Below are 17714 nucleotides of genomic sequence, written 5' to 3'. Positions count from 1 at the left end.
GGGATATTTGCACCAAGTCCTCTATTCAAAGAACATGACTGTGCTGCTATTTAGAGTCATTTATGTTTCTTGGTAATGTTTTATAGTTATTTTTAAATAGATTATTAGCCTACTTCTATAGCTCTCAAAGCTATTATGAATGTTAACCTTTTTATTTATAACTAATATATGCTGGTATAGAGAGAAGCTTTTGGATCTGTATAGTTTCCTTTTGATTTTTAACTGGACACAGTTTCAATTTTACTGATAATTAAATTGACAAAATAATAAATTATTTGTATTTTTAAATGGGACCATTTATCCAGAGAAGTCCTCAGATTCTGAAAGAATGAATCTACAATGATGTCATGTAGACCTTGGGTATGATACTCCAATCTTTTATGCTTACTTCTAAGAGATGTGGGCATGGTGTTGGGATAATAGAGAGCACAAAAGGAACCGTTGTCTTGATACCATAACTTCTCCCAAGGTTAAGGTCACTTCATTTCTGGAAGTCTGAAGCTTAGGATTATTAACCAAAATATAGCTTCTCGTTTGCAGTGTGGGTTAAGGCCTCTTAGTACCTTCACACCTTCTCATAAGGCATCCTGGGGGCCATTGTCTCTTACCCATTCAAAGTCAAATACATCTTCTTATTCCCAAACCCAGAGAAATTAAAATTTCTTGCTTTTGTCTGGGTCTGTCATTCCCTTAACATCCCAACATTTATTCCCACTCTGCTTTTACCCTCAGTATCTCCGTAACCTTTATGGTAGGGTAAAAATGTGAAGCCCTTAGACCTTGCAGTACAATAAAGGAGATTCCCCTGTATAGGACCAAGAATTTCAAGGTCCAGAATCCACACATTAGACGTAGCTTGCTGAGTAGCAAAATTATTTCCTTAACTGTATATAAATTTGTTTCTAGTACTCGTATCACTGCAGGCAGTGAACCTACAGTTCTCTGCTCCTGCAACCTAGTAGACATCTTACTCCAATGTAAAGACACAGAACCTCAACTGTGCTTCTATGAGATGGACAGGAAGCCATGGGGAACCATGCTCAACCATTTGCAACTGTATCCCGTCTATAATCTGTACACGGTTTATTCACTGCTTGGTGAGGAGATCAAAGTGAAAGCAATCTTGAAAGGTGACCATGTCATTTTTGCTCATCCCTGAACTCAGATGAGGTTCTATGTTCTGATCAAACTAAGCCCTCTGCTGTACTCAGATAACTCACCGTGATCTCTATACCCTCATATGTATTTTTAATTCAGACCTCCTCCCACCTCACTTTTCAGTTACTTCTACCCACTGTATAGCCCTAACTCTGGACAAAGTACTTTTCCACTCAACACTAATTTTCTTAATTAACTGAATGTGGTCTAGCACATTCCTTGCTGTATTTTCCCATGGAAGCCTTACCACTCCAACTCCTTCCAACTTCCTAAAAAAAGCTTGCTCTTAGAGCCACCTCTAGACCAGTGATTCATTGTTCTTTCTCCTTCACTTAAAGCTCATACCATTCCTATTGCCTTAAAAAGAGTTAGGATATAAATGTGTTTTAGAATGCAACTGATCAGTATGCAAATGTACAGTAAGTTCATTACAAATAAGAATAAACTTATTAACCACAATAAAATAGGAAAACAAGAAGGACTTTATTTTTGCAGCAAACTCTTATTACCTGTAAAATATTATGGAATCACCTGGAAATAGTAAGGTTTTTAAACTATGTGAAGCTTATATATTAATCTGCACAAAATTATTCCTTGTAATTGTCTTCAACAGAAATTATCTGTAGATTATATATTTAGCTATTTCAAATAAATATAGAAATAAATATAACACTTTCTTTAATTTTCCTAATAATGCACTATGGTTTATATGTTTTAAAGAAAAGGGAAAATTTTTTAAAAGGACAACAGATTCCAGGTAGACAGGTTGCAATACACTCAAAACAAATTTTATTACACATTGTTAATATAATTAGTAGTAAAAACATACATTGAACCATGTTTTCCTTTATAAAACTCTACAAAATTAAAGATTTCTATTTAGACTCATAATACCTAGATGTCATCTATGGTTAAATTTTGGCTAATATGCTTGAAACACTCAGTAAAAAGAGAAACTATATAAAATTGTTTATATATTATTAAAAATAACTGTGGAACACTCATTACAATTTAAAATGAGATTACTTAAAATATGGATTGTAAATTCTTCTAATTTTCATTGAAACAGATTTAATCTTGACAGGTGAGTTGTTTTTGGTCCATGTGCCCCATCGAATTCCAGTTGCAAGCAATTTTCCAGGGAAGTAATGAATGCCATTCAGATTTGCGAGACCACACTGGTTGAACCACCAGCCGGTATTGTTACTGAGGTGGCTGCAGCTCTTCACAGGCTGACCATTGATGAAGCATACAGGGCGACATCCATCATTATCAACATCTGATGTGCTAAAAGGCATTGCATTTTGATTATCTTCTTTTCTGAAACCCCGGAATGCATCACCTAGGTAAAATAGATTTTTTTGATGATGAAATTGAAAAGCATTTTTTGTAATTTTAATCAACCTTTACCAACTCATTATGCAAAAGCATTACATCCCAGAACTAAGGTTTAAATTATATTTTAATAGGTGTTATATTAAAATCTCTCCTCCGGGTGCAATATGCCAAAATCTCGTAATAAATTCCTCAACATGATAGGCATGTTTAAGTAGACATTTGTTGGAACAAATTATGGTGGTCTGTGATGGCCTAGGAAAACTTTGCATATTATCAGTTAATAAATTGAAAACTATTAAATCGTTGCATAATTGTATGAAAGGACCAAACAGTAGCAGTATAAATGGAATGATAGTTTCCTTCGTATGCGTTAAAAACTAAATCCCATCCCTTACCCCTGGTAACCAGGGGTAATGTGCTCTCCATTTCTACAATTTTGTCATTCCAATTATTTCATATAAATAGGCTCAGAATATGTAAACATGAATAAGTGGACATTCAATATAAAATCACTAAATGGAAGCTTGGCTGTGTAGACAGAAGCAGATAATTTAGGTCAAAAATATGGTGTATAAACCTGTCATACTTTGGGGAAGAATAATATGGTAATTGGTAATTTAGGAAAAGAAAATAATTTACACACAAATTTTTATACCAGTACCATTTTACATCACTTTAGATAGAGAGGTATGGATGAAAGTGAAACCTCTACCTTTCAGGAACAAATTTATAACTGCAAAAGTTGTTTGATTTTATTTAGTGGCCACCAAGTTTATATTAAATGCCTAATGCCCTCAAGAAAAAAATCAGCTATACCACTGAGGTATGCCTTTTCTTCATGGCTCTCCATATGATATGCATACTAATTGGATAGTAGTTAAAACACCACCATATTTTAAAGACTTACATTGGACATTCTATGTATGGTATCCCTGATAGTCACAGTAATCTTCAAAGATTAAGTATCTTGGCCAAGGCAACCTGGCTAACTAAGTAGCAGGGGTAGAAGTCATGTTTGTTTGTTTCTTTTAAAACATATAAATAAAAGATTCTAATTAGTCCCATTGTACTTAGATTTCACTTATAGATAAAATTTGCTAAGATGTTTGAAACACTAAGTAAAAGTGAAGCTATGTAAAATCTTTGAAGAATTCAAAGCCCATGTTTATTTCATTATGTTCCAAATGTTTGGCATCTTTTGAGATATCTTTGAGGAACCTGGAGAACTTCACTAATGGTAGTGGCCTATCCTGTACCCCAGCCCTGTCTCTGACCATGCACTTCATAGGAACAAAATGCCAAAATTGCACATATTTGCAGGGAGAATATCATTTTCAATACCACATGGTGCAAAACCTTTCAGAAGTTCATGAGAAAGACAACACTTACGGAGCATTACCTAAATTATATGATCCCTCCACAGATACTCTCCCTGGTTAAGTCCAACCATCAGAAGGATCATACATTATATGAGCTCCTCACTGGATTATATTTAATAATTTACTCTAAAAATATAATGCATAGGTCTATTTTTAAAGAAATGGCCCATTAAAACTCACTGTTACGTTTTCTGTCCGAGTGTAATTAGAAAACATGACACTTTGTTTTCGCTAAGAACCCAGAGAAATGTCTCTCAAGTTTTAGAACCAGGGCAATGTGTCCTCATGGAACAACTGTGCTCCTCAAATGTTCAAATTTCATATTTCTATTTTTGTTCTGAGCTCAAAGTCAAATGTCTGGCTCACCTCTACCAAATACCTGATCATACTTAACTATACTGCTATCTTTACATTCTTTTGACATCTTTTTCTTTATCTTGATTATATTATGTGATCAACATTTGAAAGTTACTTAACAACTTTATGGGGAAAAGGCAGAATAAGGCATGACAAAATTTGAGGCTTCCAAAATGAAAAAATTCTTGCCATTATAAATTGTATCCTCTAATGAGATCCTAGTCATCTTCTAGAGAAATCCCACATAAACTTTTCCTAACATTGTATGTTCCATATTTAGATAGTTCGTTACTCTTTTAGAGATGAAGCCTCAAAAATTATATAACTCCTTAAAATTGCCTCTATATGTCAATATTTAAATTTCAGACTTTTACTTAATATCCTAAGTCTAAACCCCCTCAGATATCAGAGATTCCATCCATACCAGACAACCTCTCATGCCCAGTAATTTTCCTTCTTCTGTGCCTTGACTCAAGCTGCTCTGTTTGCCACCATTCATTTGCCAAAAGCCTATCCATTCCTCCAAGTACAGATCAGTGATTCTCAACTATAAGGATGCCAACATATCCATCTAGTGAATACAAATACCTGGGCCCAGACTTACTGAATCAGATTCTACATGAGTATGTACTTTCACAAAGCATCCCAGGTTGACTCTACCATTAATTCTTTGTTGAAAACTACCCTTCTCTGGATGTAATCCATTGGAATCATTCTTTCTCTTTAGCCCCCAAAGCTCTATCGGTATTCTGTGTTTTCAGTTTTATTTAATCTCCCTCTCTATATTGTGATCAGTTAAAGAACTGGAAACATAACTCATTCACTTTTGGATTTCTAACACTAAACATACCTAATGAACAAGTACAATGATGAGCAATGAACAGGAGAGCTGAATTTAGTATTAACTCAAGTTAAAAATATCAGCATCAAAATATGAATTTAATATCAAGTATTTTGAAGTTCTAAAAATTTAACTTATTTAGAAATGAGTAGATGTACCGAGATATAGCCAAAAAAAAGAAAAAACCTCACTAAACTAGTTGTTCTATCAACCTGGGTCCTTGCCCTTGCTCAGATGTGATGAGCTGGGACTCTTGGGCAAGTCACTTAATCTTTCAGGTTTCTTAACCTGCAGAGTGAGAAGAGTGAAGATCAGCTCTAACATTCTATGACTTCTAAACACCAGCCTCTCAGTACATGAAAATGTAAATAATGCCTTCCCAGCCTGCCCCACAGATTTGCTATCTAAATAATCAATTGTGATTACATATGGCAAAATTGTTTTAAAGTGTATAAAGCACTTCAAAATCACAAGGTGATGCAACCATCATAGCAGAGTTTCATAACTCAAGACTTAGCCAGTTTTCGCATTCCTAACCTATTCTGTTATCAGTTATGTGTCATATACCAAAAGAAATGCATTACTTTTATCTTCATCTAATATTGAGTCAGCTATATTTAAATCTTTTGGGTAAATTTAGGAATAAAAAACTTACCAGCATTTCCCGAATATCGTCCTAAGTGCATTTTAAAAAATCTTGTTTCATCCTCTAGCCAAAAATTATCATATGATGCATAAGCGAATGTGTCATCTTCAGATTCCAGTGCCACATACAGCATAAAACTGGTATTCTTCTGATTCACTATGTAAAAAATCTTTTTCAGCCCTAGCCAAAATTCACCTGTTTAAAAAAAATGCTTTTTTAAATATATTTTAATACAAGTTAGAATAACCCTTTGTTATTAAGTCTTTGGTTTTGCTTAGTGTTTCAATAACTCCAAGATGGCACACATAAATTATTTGAGAGACTAGATTGCCCTGGTTCAAATTATCAGTGTTTGCCTAATTTACCAAAACATATATAGATGTGTATCTTCCCACTTCTCCTTTACTAGACTTGGGATAACTAGTCTCTGTTTCATTTTTTTATCTCCCCAAATTAAATTCAAAAATTCATTTAAAGATCACATAAAAAGTCAAGTTTTACCTTAAGGCATGTCAACAAAAAATGAGTTCAAATATTATGACAGGTAACAAAATGATGTGTACCAGTAAATATAAGAGGTTTAGCCTCCAAATCAGCAACTCCTAAAGAACTATTTTCTGAAAATGCTCAGTAGAAATTATTTTTTCTGTCTTTGAGAATAATGTTTTGTGAACAAATATTTCTTTGTTGTAATGAAGCTCGTCAGTTACCTATGAATGAAGACATAATGTAGCAACACTGGAGCATACTCAGGTTAAGGGTCAATATTTTCAAGATGATTATAGATCCAAGATGGATTATTGAACTCCCTAATTCAGACTGCATTCTTCTTGCATGTTCTAGCCAATGACGTTCTACCTCCCTCTACCGACTGTGGCATAACCTAAATGTAGACACTCCTGCTCTGAAGTATATCCCTCTGCTTGAATCATGAAATTACTGAAGGAAGTAAGGTTCCAGTCAAAACAAACTTCAAGAGCTGGGAGACAATGTGACAGAATTCAAATCTTAAAACTATAGCTAAGATACTAAGTCACTCTCCAGGCCTTACAGGGGCATTTTAGCTACATACCCACTTAGAACTGAAAAGTATTCTGAAGAAATACTGGAAGAAAGGGAGTATAGGAAGTAAAAAATAAGTACAAGAAGGAAGGTGGGCCTGCTTAGTTTCTCACAGTCTGACACTACTATTTAAGTGTCCTTGCCATCTTTCCCCTCTACCCCAACCTCAGATTTAACTGAACAATACATTTTCCTTAATCCCAAGTTTATTTTTTTAAATAGGCCAAGTACAAAGCAGTCTGCTTATGTGAAGTATACCTTCCTGAAGACATTTTTTGTCAAAACTCAGATAATTTTCCCATGGAAATAAGCATTAAGTAAGGAAGATAACAACTTAGAGCCTGCAGATCTATGACAGCTCAATTCAGAAGGCAGCCCTTACTGGAAAATTGGAGGTAATGCTGAGAAAACACAAGTATTTCAAAGGCATTCCATAGCATGGCAGCTATTTGGCCTTACTTATGACATTTTATTACATTTCATGTCCCTTCTAACACCATTGGCATGCTGTAGGGTTTTTAGCAGTAGGACAAACACCACCACTTATTAAATCCTTGGATGACATTATTATGGGATGTTAAAGACTCTAAATTATAACAACAGTAACTTAAAATAATAGCATGAAAATGATCAAAGTCACCTGCAAATGTTCCAATTAATGTAAAATTCTGCAGGGTTCAGAAATACTGGTGCTTCTATTCACCAGCAAAAGTTGATGCTGCCATTTGGTAATAACGTGAACAGATTTTACAGTTCACCTGGGGTTTACATTTTTCAAGTTTTGAGCATAGTGATTTTATTGACATTTACATAATTTGAATTCCTACAGCTATGGACCTCAATTCTCTATTTCATTTGCTTATGTAGACACAGCACAAATCTCAAGAATTTCAAGGTCCCTGCTCATTCAGGTTTTCATTCTACAAATAGTTATTGAGTATCTGCCAGAATTCTGCTGAGAGCATAGTCAATACTTAATAAATAACACAATTTAGAATTTTCACTCAAATCACATTTCAACTAAAAATAAAGATTTTCATATCTCAACTGAAGACCTATTTATTTTAAGTAATTTGGCATATAACCAGAGGGTAATTTGTCATATTTTTATATTCACAAGGATTTGCTATTTTTACTAACTATTTGACCAATAGAGACAGAGTCCATAGGCATATTATCAAAAAGAAGAAAAAAGAGGAGAAATAAATAAAATTTGACCTAAAAGGTCACCAAATCCATCCAGATAGTCACACCATAACCTTTGGAAGTCAATTATCCCATCGATCCTTTTCTGTATCACAGTCCATCCACCTCCTCTGTAATCCATGTCACACATTACCTAAAATAAACCCAGAAAAGACAAAAATAATATAATATTATTTTCATTCTTTTATATAAAACTCATACTTCACCCTTAAAGCCTAGAGAAAGAGAAGATACTTCCACTGAAAGCTTCAATGCAACTGTATGTCATTAATGTATTCAGATTTTTTAAAAATCTCTAGAAATAATACTGTTTATTATAAAACAAACCTAATTGTGGTCCCTGTATCAGTCATTTTTTTAACATATGTGTTTGTAGCATTTTAAGGTTACCCTCTTATTCCTCAACTCCATAAATATTTTTCAGTTGAGTAATAACTGTACCAATCTGATATGGCAGAGTGATGTATTTCTTTATAAATTAACTCTTCCTTTTAATTAAAACACTGATTTTTTAAAAGAACAGTGTTAAATGTGCCTGTCTTTGATCGCTTTTTTCCTCCAAAAGCCTGGAAGGCCTGTGTTCAGACTGGGATTTTCAGACAGAAAGGCATGATTTGTGCCCCATCTCAGCAGGCACTCATAGGTGCATCTGTGGTGCTCTGTTAAATGCCTCTAAGAGGACAACTGTAGGGGACCCATAGAAGTGACACAGCGAGAAAATCAGACCAATCCTCCCCATCAGAAACTTCCCACACACAGACAGAAAAAGGCCGTGTGGAGGAAGTTAGGGAACCAACACTTTCCCACAAAAGAGGTAATTATGCATCCCACTCTTCACAAAATTAGAAGCCTTCCCTTTTCACATCTGTTCAGGTCCATTTTTGAATCTGTAGGTGAAGTAATTTAGGTAATTTAAAATTATTTCCCACTTAATTCCCAATTTTTGACATCCTGTCAATAGATGTCAAAAAATAACGTTAGTAACTCTGAGACGAGAAACTGGTTTAGAAAAAATATTTTAATATTTTAATAAAGACTATCAATAAGGTATGATATTGGTATTATAAATTTCTTATGCACAAAAAAGTAACCAGAAAATTATATATATATAATGTTTATATATTATATATACTGTATGTAATATAGTAATATTATAATACTAATTTTAATAACACAATTTCTAGTAGAAATTTCTTCTAGAAATCATGGTATAGAACTACTAAGGATAAATATGAGTAATATATTTTATTTGATTTAAGAAATGGATCAGCTTCTCAATCTGTCTCGCAATTCAGTGAAAGGATTTTTTAATTATTAATTTTTTATACAATCACAAAAAATCACTTATCATCCAAAGAAAGTATAAACAAGTGTAGGAAGAGAAACTGAAGTATTTTTAGCAAGCCCCAAGGCAAAGCACACAATTATTTTTTAATATCCATCAGCTAATTCAAGCAAGTATTTATTTTGCATAGTTCTGCCTACTGTAAGGATAATATAAGATCTTGCACCAAATGGATTTACTTTAAAGAGTGTAACCATGAACACTCAAATAGAAAAGTGAAAGACCCTCTAGTTCCTTTATTGGTTTGTGGTTTGGGCAAAGAATTCCAGAAAACAAAACTTTTTTTTTTTTTTTTTTTTTTTTTTTTTGCGATACGCGGGCCCCTCACTGCTGTGGCCTTTCCCGTTGCGGAGCACAGGCTCCGGACGCACAGGCTCAGCGGCCATGGCTCACGGGCCCAGCCGCTCGGCGGCATGTGGGATCTTCCCAGACCGGGGCACAAACCCGTGTCCCCTGCATCGGCAGGCGGACTCTCAACCACTGCGCCACCAGGGAAGCCCCAGAAAACAAAACTTTTGAAACTGGAACTTACACTGATTTATTTTTAAATTGTTAAGAAAAAATAAAATATTAAAACAATTAAAATTCTAATATTATTTAAATAAATTAGATGTCTATCCTATTCCATATAATAAGGGAAAACTTTACCTCAAATGGGTAACTAGATCCTTCTGGGTGGATTATATACAAACCACTTGGTGTTTTAGTGACAGAGCCAATGGTATCTTTAATATCAGTACAATCTAAACCTAGAAAAGTAAAATTAGTTATTTAGGATATTTCCACATATACATTTAAGACAATCATTTTATAAAAGAGAATTGACAGTGCTATCTGAAATTGTTATTATTAAAATGTTCAGTAATGATGATGATTTTAACTTTTGAAAATGAAAAATTATCTCAACTTTAGAAATAAGAAGAAACTAGATAGATAGGTGGAGGAACTGGGATTGAATAAGTTATGCTGCAATAAACCTTCACTAATAACTAACTCACTGTTATTGATTAGTATTCCATTTGGTATCAACATTTATTTAATATATTTTATGATTATGCATACTCTTGTCCAATAAATTATGCCCTTTAAGAAACCTAGGCTTACTTTGGGAACATAATATGTAACAGAAATCTGTGTGAATGAGGAGGAGAAAATCCAAAGGAATAAGTAGATTAATTACTATTGACACATCCTTTCTCCACTATTTGAAATTTCAGAGATTCTGGTGTTTTGGGGCCCACCATTACAAACAGGCAAAGGGAGAGGAGGGGGGAAATCACTTTCTTCACCAGAGAAAATGATGCTGAGGCTAGAGCCTGCTCTGTTGACAATAGCTAGAACTGTAGCAGTCTATAATCACCTTCTCTTAAGCACTCCCCTTTCTAGGGGATTGTAAATATATTATGTAGATATGATATTATAGTTTACACTTTGTGTTATCTTTTATGTAGATATGTAGATATGTATGTAGATATGATGTTATAGTTTACTTTACTTTGTGTTATCTTTTATAAATGTGATAAAACAAATTCAACCCTTACAGCATCAGTTACCAAGAGAAAAAACACATGAAAGCCTGATACTTCAGAGCCAGAAGCTTGGGTTAGATTCCTAGTACTACTATTTACTAGCCAGAACCATTAACTAAGTTACTTAACTACTTTTCTTCATGTGCAATATTGTTATAATAATAATACTATCTACTTCATAGTGTTATTCTGACGATATACATAGTAAGACATTATATCAATATAAAGCACTTAGCACAGTGCCTAGCGCACAGTATTTTGTTGCCTTCTTCTGAATTGCTAAGAGACATTTTCATAATAACTTTATGCTCAGAGATATGATAATAGAAGTTTACAATGAAGGACTAATCTGAGTTGGAATATCTGCTTTGCCATCACCATCCAAATAAATATGAACAGGTTATTCAGATGTTTCTGGGCTCCATATTCCTTATCTGATGATGAAGATCATCATAGCGAATGCTTATACTGTCTTACTATGCATCAAGCAATATTTTAGGAGCTTTTGGTGTATTTATTCATTTAATTCTCATAAGAACCATATGAGGTAGGTACTATCAGTTTACTGATGAGGAAACTGATATCAAGGAAACAGTGGATGAGGGATTTGAAGACAGGTGATCTGACACCAGAGTCCATGCTCATAACCACCATGTTACACTACCTACCTACACTACTCACTTATGGGAAATAAATGAGATATAATAGAACAACAAAAAATAACATGTGAAAGTGCCTGTCATAGTACCTGACACATAGGTGATTCTCAGTAACAGTTTATTTCCTTCTCTTTGTAAGGAAAAAAGATCATTCACTAGGCTGTCAATAAATATTTACTTGCTTGGAACTTTTTGTTATTAATTCACAACTGTAAGATATATAGGGCACTTTTCTTAGAAACCCATGACTTTAGGAATTACTATATATTGTTTTAGTATAAACAGTGCTAAATTCCACTTTCTTTTGTCTTAAGTTTCTTTTTCTTTTCAAATTTTGTGTCCCAATTTGAAACATCTCAAACATGTGAAAAATAGTTTTTACAGGTGGGAGGAATTCTGAGACCTTCTTTTCTTCTAGCTGAAGGTTGATTATTAATATTAAAATGCAAAAGGAGAGCCTGAATTCAGTTACATAAAACTATGCTATTTTCAACAGATTCAGAATATCTGTATACAGCCATAGCTTTCAAATGGTCAGAAAAGCTTCCCAATTCAGGAAAGTACACATTGTCTGGGTTGAAATTTGGCAGGTATTACTCCTCCAGTCTGTTAGATGATAATGAGCTGTATTTTTTAAACAAAAGTTCTAAATGCTCCAACCTGTCCAGGAAATTTTTAAGCAATAAAAGACAAGTATGAAAAGGGTGAAATACCAAAGTTCTCACCATGTGACTGAACTGGTCTGTGAGGAAAAGTATCCAGCTGTTTTCTAAAAACTTCCGTAGTCAAAATGAGAACTCGATTCATGAGCTCATTAACCTAAACACACATGCATACATTTAAGCAAATTTATATTTGAACAAAACTCTCTTAGCTGAATTTTATAAGTGATATCTCTAAGCCTCTTATAAATCCAGCTTTGAAATATATATATAATGTCCATTTTTCTTTTGAATTCCTTACTGCTCTAAGCAGTAAAGAAAGGCATTACTAAATAGCAGTCATTAAATTGAGTACTGTTTTCCTCCTACACATTGCTTTCATCTGCCCAGTTCTGCATTTGACTGCTCTTGCAGATCTGTTCTTTGTATCTTGCCTGCTCCTTTGCTGTAGTTTCTTATCTGATCTCCCTGTCTCCTCCCTCTGCTCTTCCTCAAGTCATCCTCCTCACTAGCTGTCAATCTAATCATCCTCACTAGCTGTCAATCTAATCATCGCATTTCCCTCCTTGGTGTGGCATGAGTTAGCTCCTATTTCTTTAAGTCAGTTTTCCTTATACACCTCAACCTCACCAGCCACTCCACCCCTGCACCACTTCAAGCAGTTCCCCAGAATGGAAGGTCCTACTCTTCTTACCCCACATTTGTGACCTTTGAAGCATTTATCCATCTTTCATGATTCAGTTCATAATCTCTGTCATCTGGGAACACTTCTCATAGCTCAGATATTGAATTTCTTTGGTGCATCTTTCTGACAGCAGTCACAACATTTTCAATACATTTTTCTGCTCTCTTAGACTGTATAAGCTTTAAGTGAAGATCTTTTTTTGTTGTTATTGCTTTCTGTTTGCCTGAGGCTTACTATGGTGCCTCTAACATAGTAGGCACTAAATAGATGTATGGACTTTAATGCATTAAAAAATTAAACAATTATACCTCTAGCTAAGTATATCAATGTACACATACAATAACAACACAATTCTAAAAAATCCATACCTGATTAGATAAATAATCCAAGGAAGCTTGCTGCTCATCCATCATATTTCTTAGTAGTTTTTTGGTACTTCGTGTATAAGAAACAATAGAATTTTGCAAATTTCCTTAAATCATAACAAAATGTGTTTGCTAAATATTATTTTGTTATAGAAAACAATTACAGTGAAAAATAATTTCAAAATGATTTTGGATAAATATGTAACAATAAAGCTCAATCTAATACATAGAATTGCATATTCTAGTCAGTACTTTTTTGTTTAACTCAGGATTATCCAAGAAAACAATTATTTCAATACCTCACAATGAAAGTATGCTTCCTAATAATTTAGATTACCCCCAAATAAGTTAATCTGATATAAATGCGAGACAACATTCTGAATATCAATTCTCACTTTATAAGATGAGAGGTACAGAAGCAGGAGGTCCAAGACTCATCAATTCTTACTACATAAGAAAGTAAAAGGCAATAATTCCATATCATGTAAGTTAATTTTAAAAGTAAATCTTTCTTTAAATTTTTTCTATTAATGATACATTTTTATATAAACAAATTACAAACACACATACATATATACTCATAATAAATCTTAGTCAAAAGTTTTAGCTGGTTGGTTTCTGGTTAAATTTTACTATGTATTTTTGTTTTTATTTTAAAACAATCTTACTTATAGAATAGTTTCAAGAACAGTATGAAGAACTTTTTCTTAATTCTTTTGAGCATGCCATCATGATGCCCCTGGATACTTCAGTGTGTTTTTCTTACACCAAAGACATTCTCCTCAACACAGCCATAAAAATCAGGAAATAAACATTGACTACCATGCACTTCTCAGATTTTATCCAAGTTTATTCAGTTATACTGATGATGTCCTTTACAACAAAAGGAGTCACACATTATGGCATACATTATTCTTTTAAAAATTATTTATTTCTATGTTCCTAACTTTTACTCTAGCAGTAGAATCACATTAATAATTCATGATATTTTAAAATCTACCTCACCCAGCTTCATCTCTCATTTTTACTTTCAGTCTCTCACTTTCTATTAGATACTCCCTGGATTTAGACATCTGTCTTAATGGATCTAAAGCCACACTCATAGGTTTGAGAAGCCTGAGATACCTGTGTTACACATAGAATTAAACACAATAAAGTGAGCTTTTTATACTTTCTGACCTAGGAGTTACAGTCCTATAAGAACTGGATCAGAACCTCCTCCCTTTCTGATCCCCTGTCTCATTTCACCGCCTATGTACATATAAATAGATCATGAAAATTACTGCACTATTACTAGTTTTAAAGAAAAATGGAGATTTAAAAACTTTTTATTTTTTATGCTTTGCTACATAAATTCGCTGTGAATTTGTATTATATCTATTGTAGCATTTACTCAATATTAGTGAATTCCTTCTCAAAACTCAGGTGAAATTTGCCATTTGTTCAGACGGAAGTAAGAAAATAGTGCTAGGCGAATTGATACCATCAGTGCGTTGCGGCTCGCCCCTTCCCTCTGTGGCTAGTTGGTGTCACTGGGCCATATTATACAAAAGAAGGATTTGTTCATTTACCAAACACTTACGAAGCACCTACTATGTGCCAAACACATAAAACTCCTGGCCTAGGATGATCAGGATATATATAAAATGACCCACACAAATGCTAATGTATATTTTTCCATCTCTACCCTAGAAATAATAAATCATATCCCTGTATAATTGTGGGTGGGGGTTTGTTTTGTTTTGTTTGTGGTACGCGGGCCTCTCACGGTTGTGGCCTGTCCCGTTGCGGAGCACAGGCTCCGGACGCACAGGCCCAGCAGCCATGGCTCACGGGCCCAGCCACTCCGCGGCATGTGGGATCTTCCCGGACCGGGGCACGAACCCGTGTCTCCTGCATCGGCAGGCGGACTCTCAACCACTGCGCCACCAGGGAAGCCCAATTGTGGTTATTTTTAATACTTACTACACATGAAATGTTTTTCTTCTCGTGTAATTTTAGTTTTAACATCACATGATTCCTCACAATCTTCTTTATAAACAGTAGCATTACTTTTACTTTCACCTTTTGCATTAGATTCATCTTCTACAATGTTAACTACTGGAGAATCCTTTATATTAAAAAAATAGAAATAAGAAAAAATATATGAAATATGTTATATTACCTAATATGTCATAAATAAGAAGAGTGTAGAAAAAAAGATGAGATTTCAGGACATATACAAGGATGATCATTAGAAAAAAACATAATTAACTGGTTAGTTCAAACTTCCACAAATAAACCTTATGGGTAAATTCTAGGTATGAACAATAAATGTATGTTAATTCATTATTTTTGCTCTCTGTTTTTCTTCTCCAATTCTAAAAGGAATCATTTAGGGTCTACGTTCTAGTGTGGTGGCTCTATGGCCTTGACCTTTAACTTTTACACAATTCCATGTGCGATATAGTTCTGACCATCCCTCTTCCAGAAATTGTGCAATTTGAAGTTCTTTGAATGGGTACTAAGAAGGTTCCCTGAGATGCCTACAACATTTCTATGCCAAAAACACTTTCTGCCACTAGTTATTAGGAATCGTGGTTTGGGGAAAATGTGCAGGAGAATTGTCGCTCTTGTATAAGCTAAAGTATTTACAGATTTGAAAGGTAAAGTATGCATAGATTTAAAAGGTACCGCTGAATATTTAAAAAGGATACCCAACAAGGACCTACTGTATAGCACAGAGAACTCTGTTCAATGTTATGTGGCAGACTGGATGGGAGGGGAGTCTGAGGGAGAATGGATACGTGTATATGTATGGCTGAGTCACTTTGCTGTGCAACTGAAACTATCACAATATTGTTAATCGGCTATACTCCAATATAAAATAAAAAGTTAAAAAAATTTTTTTAAAAAGGTAGCAGTGATAACAGAAAAAAAGCACGGAATTTTGCTTTGCAAAATCAACAACAGATATCATTTTAAAAAGCCAGCAACCTTATATATAGAATGGATAAATAACAAGGTCCTACTGTGTAGCACAGGGAACTATATTCAATATCCTGTAATAAACCATAATGGAAAAGAATATGAAAAAAGATATATATATATTCAGTTACATATGTATAACTGAATAACTTTGCTATACAGCAGAAATTAACACAACATTGTAAATCAACTACACTTCAATAAAATAAATTTTAAAAAAATTAAATTTAACTTAAAATAAAAAGCCAACAACCAACTACAAACCTGTGATTGCTAGTGGGGAGAAGGAAGGAGAAAGGTGCAAGATGGGGTAGGAGATTAAAAAGTACTAACTACTATTCAAAAAGAAAAAAGAAAGAAAGCCAATTACAGATGTCATTCCAAAGGTATCTATTCTTGTTGGCACACTACTGGTTTTTTTAATGTTGAAACATCCTTTGGTATAAGTTATGTGATTTAGAATAACTCTGTAATTTAAAGAAAATAATAGCAAGCTTTGTCCTCTTTGACCTGGATATTGAGAGAAAGGTAAAGAGCTAATCACAATATAAAAGATATTTGCCCAAAAAGATGCTTACATTTTGTTACATAGATCTACTTTTAACTTTTTGCTCTTTCCCCTAAACTCCTATAATAATTGACATAGTAGATGTTTTCAAAAACTTAGGTTACAACTATATTTTTTAGATCTAAATAAGATTCTTAAATTTTTAGTATAGAGAATTGTTATTAATATTTCTGTAGCTTTTTTAGAATTTATTCTTGCTTCAGCTTTGGAATTTAGTATTGATACAGTGGTAAATACATTTTATAACATTTAAAAATTATAAGCCAACATTTATATGTATAGAGATTCAAATCACAATCTACTCATAGTATTGCATACACTATCTTAGCTATCAATCACTCTGACATTGTTTTGAATAAAATTTTCTAATTCTAAATTTTAACATTTCCTAGGTAACCAGTCACAAGACTATATTTGAAGTATGAAAGTTTCTAGAATAGTTTTTTTTAAGCAAAGTGAATTTTTTTACTACCTACCAGATATTTCATTATTAAAGTTAACTGGAAAGTTGTTGGCTAGTTTTTAACCAAGGCCTGCAATTTCTTTAACAATTTTTCACAAGAAATGTATTAAGAGTCAATCTTCAGTTTATGGTTTCCTAAGTTTAAAAGTCATATTATTTAAGCATAAGTCTCAGCATTTCTAAATAAACACTTTAATTTTCCCATAAATTATATTGAGTACTGTAATTAATCTTTTCAAACATCTAATATATATCTTGAAAACTATATAATCATGCTTTCCTAGATGAAATAATATTGCTGAAATTCTTACCGTAGAATGATGAACACAGTTACATTGTATAACTTCTCCACAAGTAAAAATACATAGATTTAAAAACAAGAGTGAAGCTTGGAAAAGATAAATCATATTTTTCTTGGTTGGAGAAATGAAAATTTTCTTCAAATATCAGTCAGCTCTGTGTGGAAAGAACTCTAGTACACAGA

The 17714-nt window shown here is 33.6% G+C and overlaps 1 protein-coding gene across 1 annotated transcript; it reads right to left on the bottom strand.

The window, feature by feature from the left end:
- Window positions 1–1925: 1925 nt before the first annotated feature.
- On the bottom strand, window positions 1926–17714 carry ANGPTL5 (angiopoietin like 5). Its single transcript, XM_019923740.3, has 8 exons — window positions 17542–17714; window positions 15198–15342; window positions 13236–13339; window positions 12246–12339; window positions 9981–10081; window positions 8000–8120; window positions 5729–5914; window positions 1926–2500 (listed from the first exon to the last, which is right to left on the bottom strand). The coding sequence occupies exons 1-8, from the start codon at window positions 17635–17637 to the stop codon at window positions 2181–2183; spliced, it is 1167 nt and encodes a 388-aa protein (XP_019779299.1). The 5' UTR covers window positions 17638–17714; the 3' UTR covers window positions 1926–2180.

The sequence above is a fragment of the Tursiops truncatus genome, chromosome 8 (assembly GCF_011762595.2).
Source record: "Tursiops truncatus isolate mTurTru1 chromosome 8, mTurTru1.mat.Y, whole genome shotgun sequence".
NCBI lineage: Eukaryota > Metazoa > Chordata > Mammalia > Artiodactyla > Delphinidae > Tursiops > Tursiops truncatus.
The sequence above is the reverse complement of the archived record's forward strand: the minus strand, read 5'-3'. Positions and strand labels throughout refer to the sequence as shown.

Excerpts from the sequence above, each read along its gene's own strand:
- ANGPTL5 (XM_019923740.3), bottom strand. The coding sequence starts at position 17,637 with ATGATTTATCTTTTCCAAGCTTCACTCTTGTTTTTAAATCTATGTATT. Across the intron at positions 12,340-13,235 it reads TGGATTATTTATCTAATCAG|GTTAATGAGCTCATGAATCG; the intron begins GTATGGATTTTT and ends ATGTGTGTTTAG. Across the intron at positions 10,082-12,245 it reads CAGACCAGTTCAGTCACATG|GTTTAGATTGTACTGATATT; the intron begins GTGAGAACTTTG and ends TTACTTTTCTAG.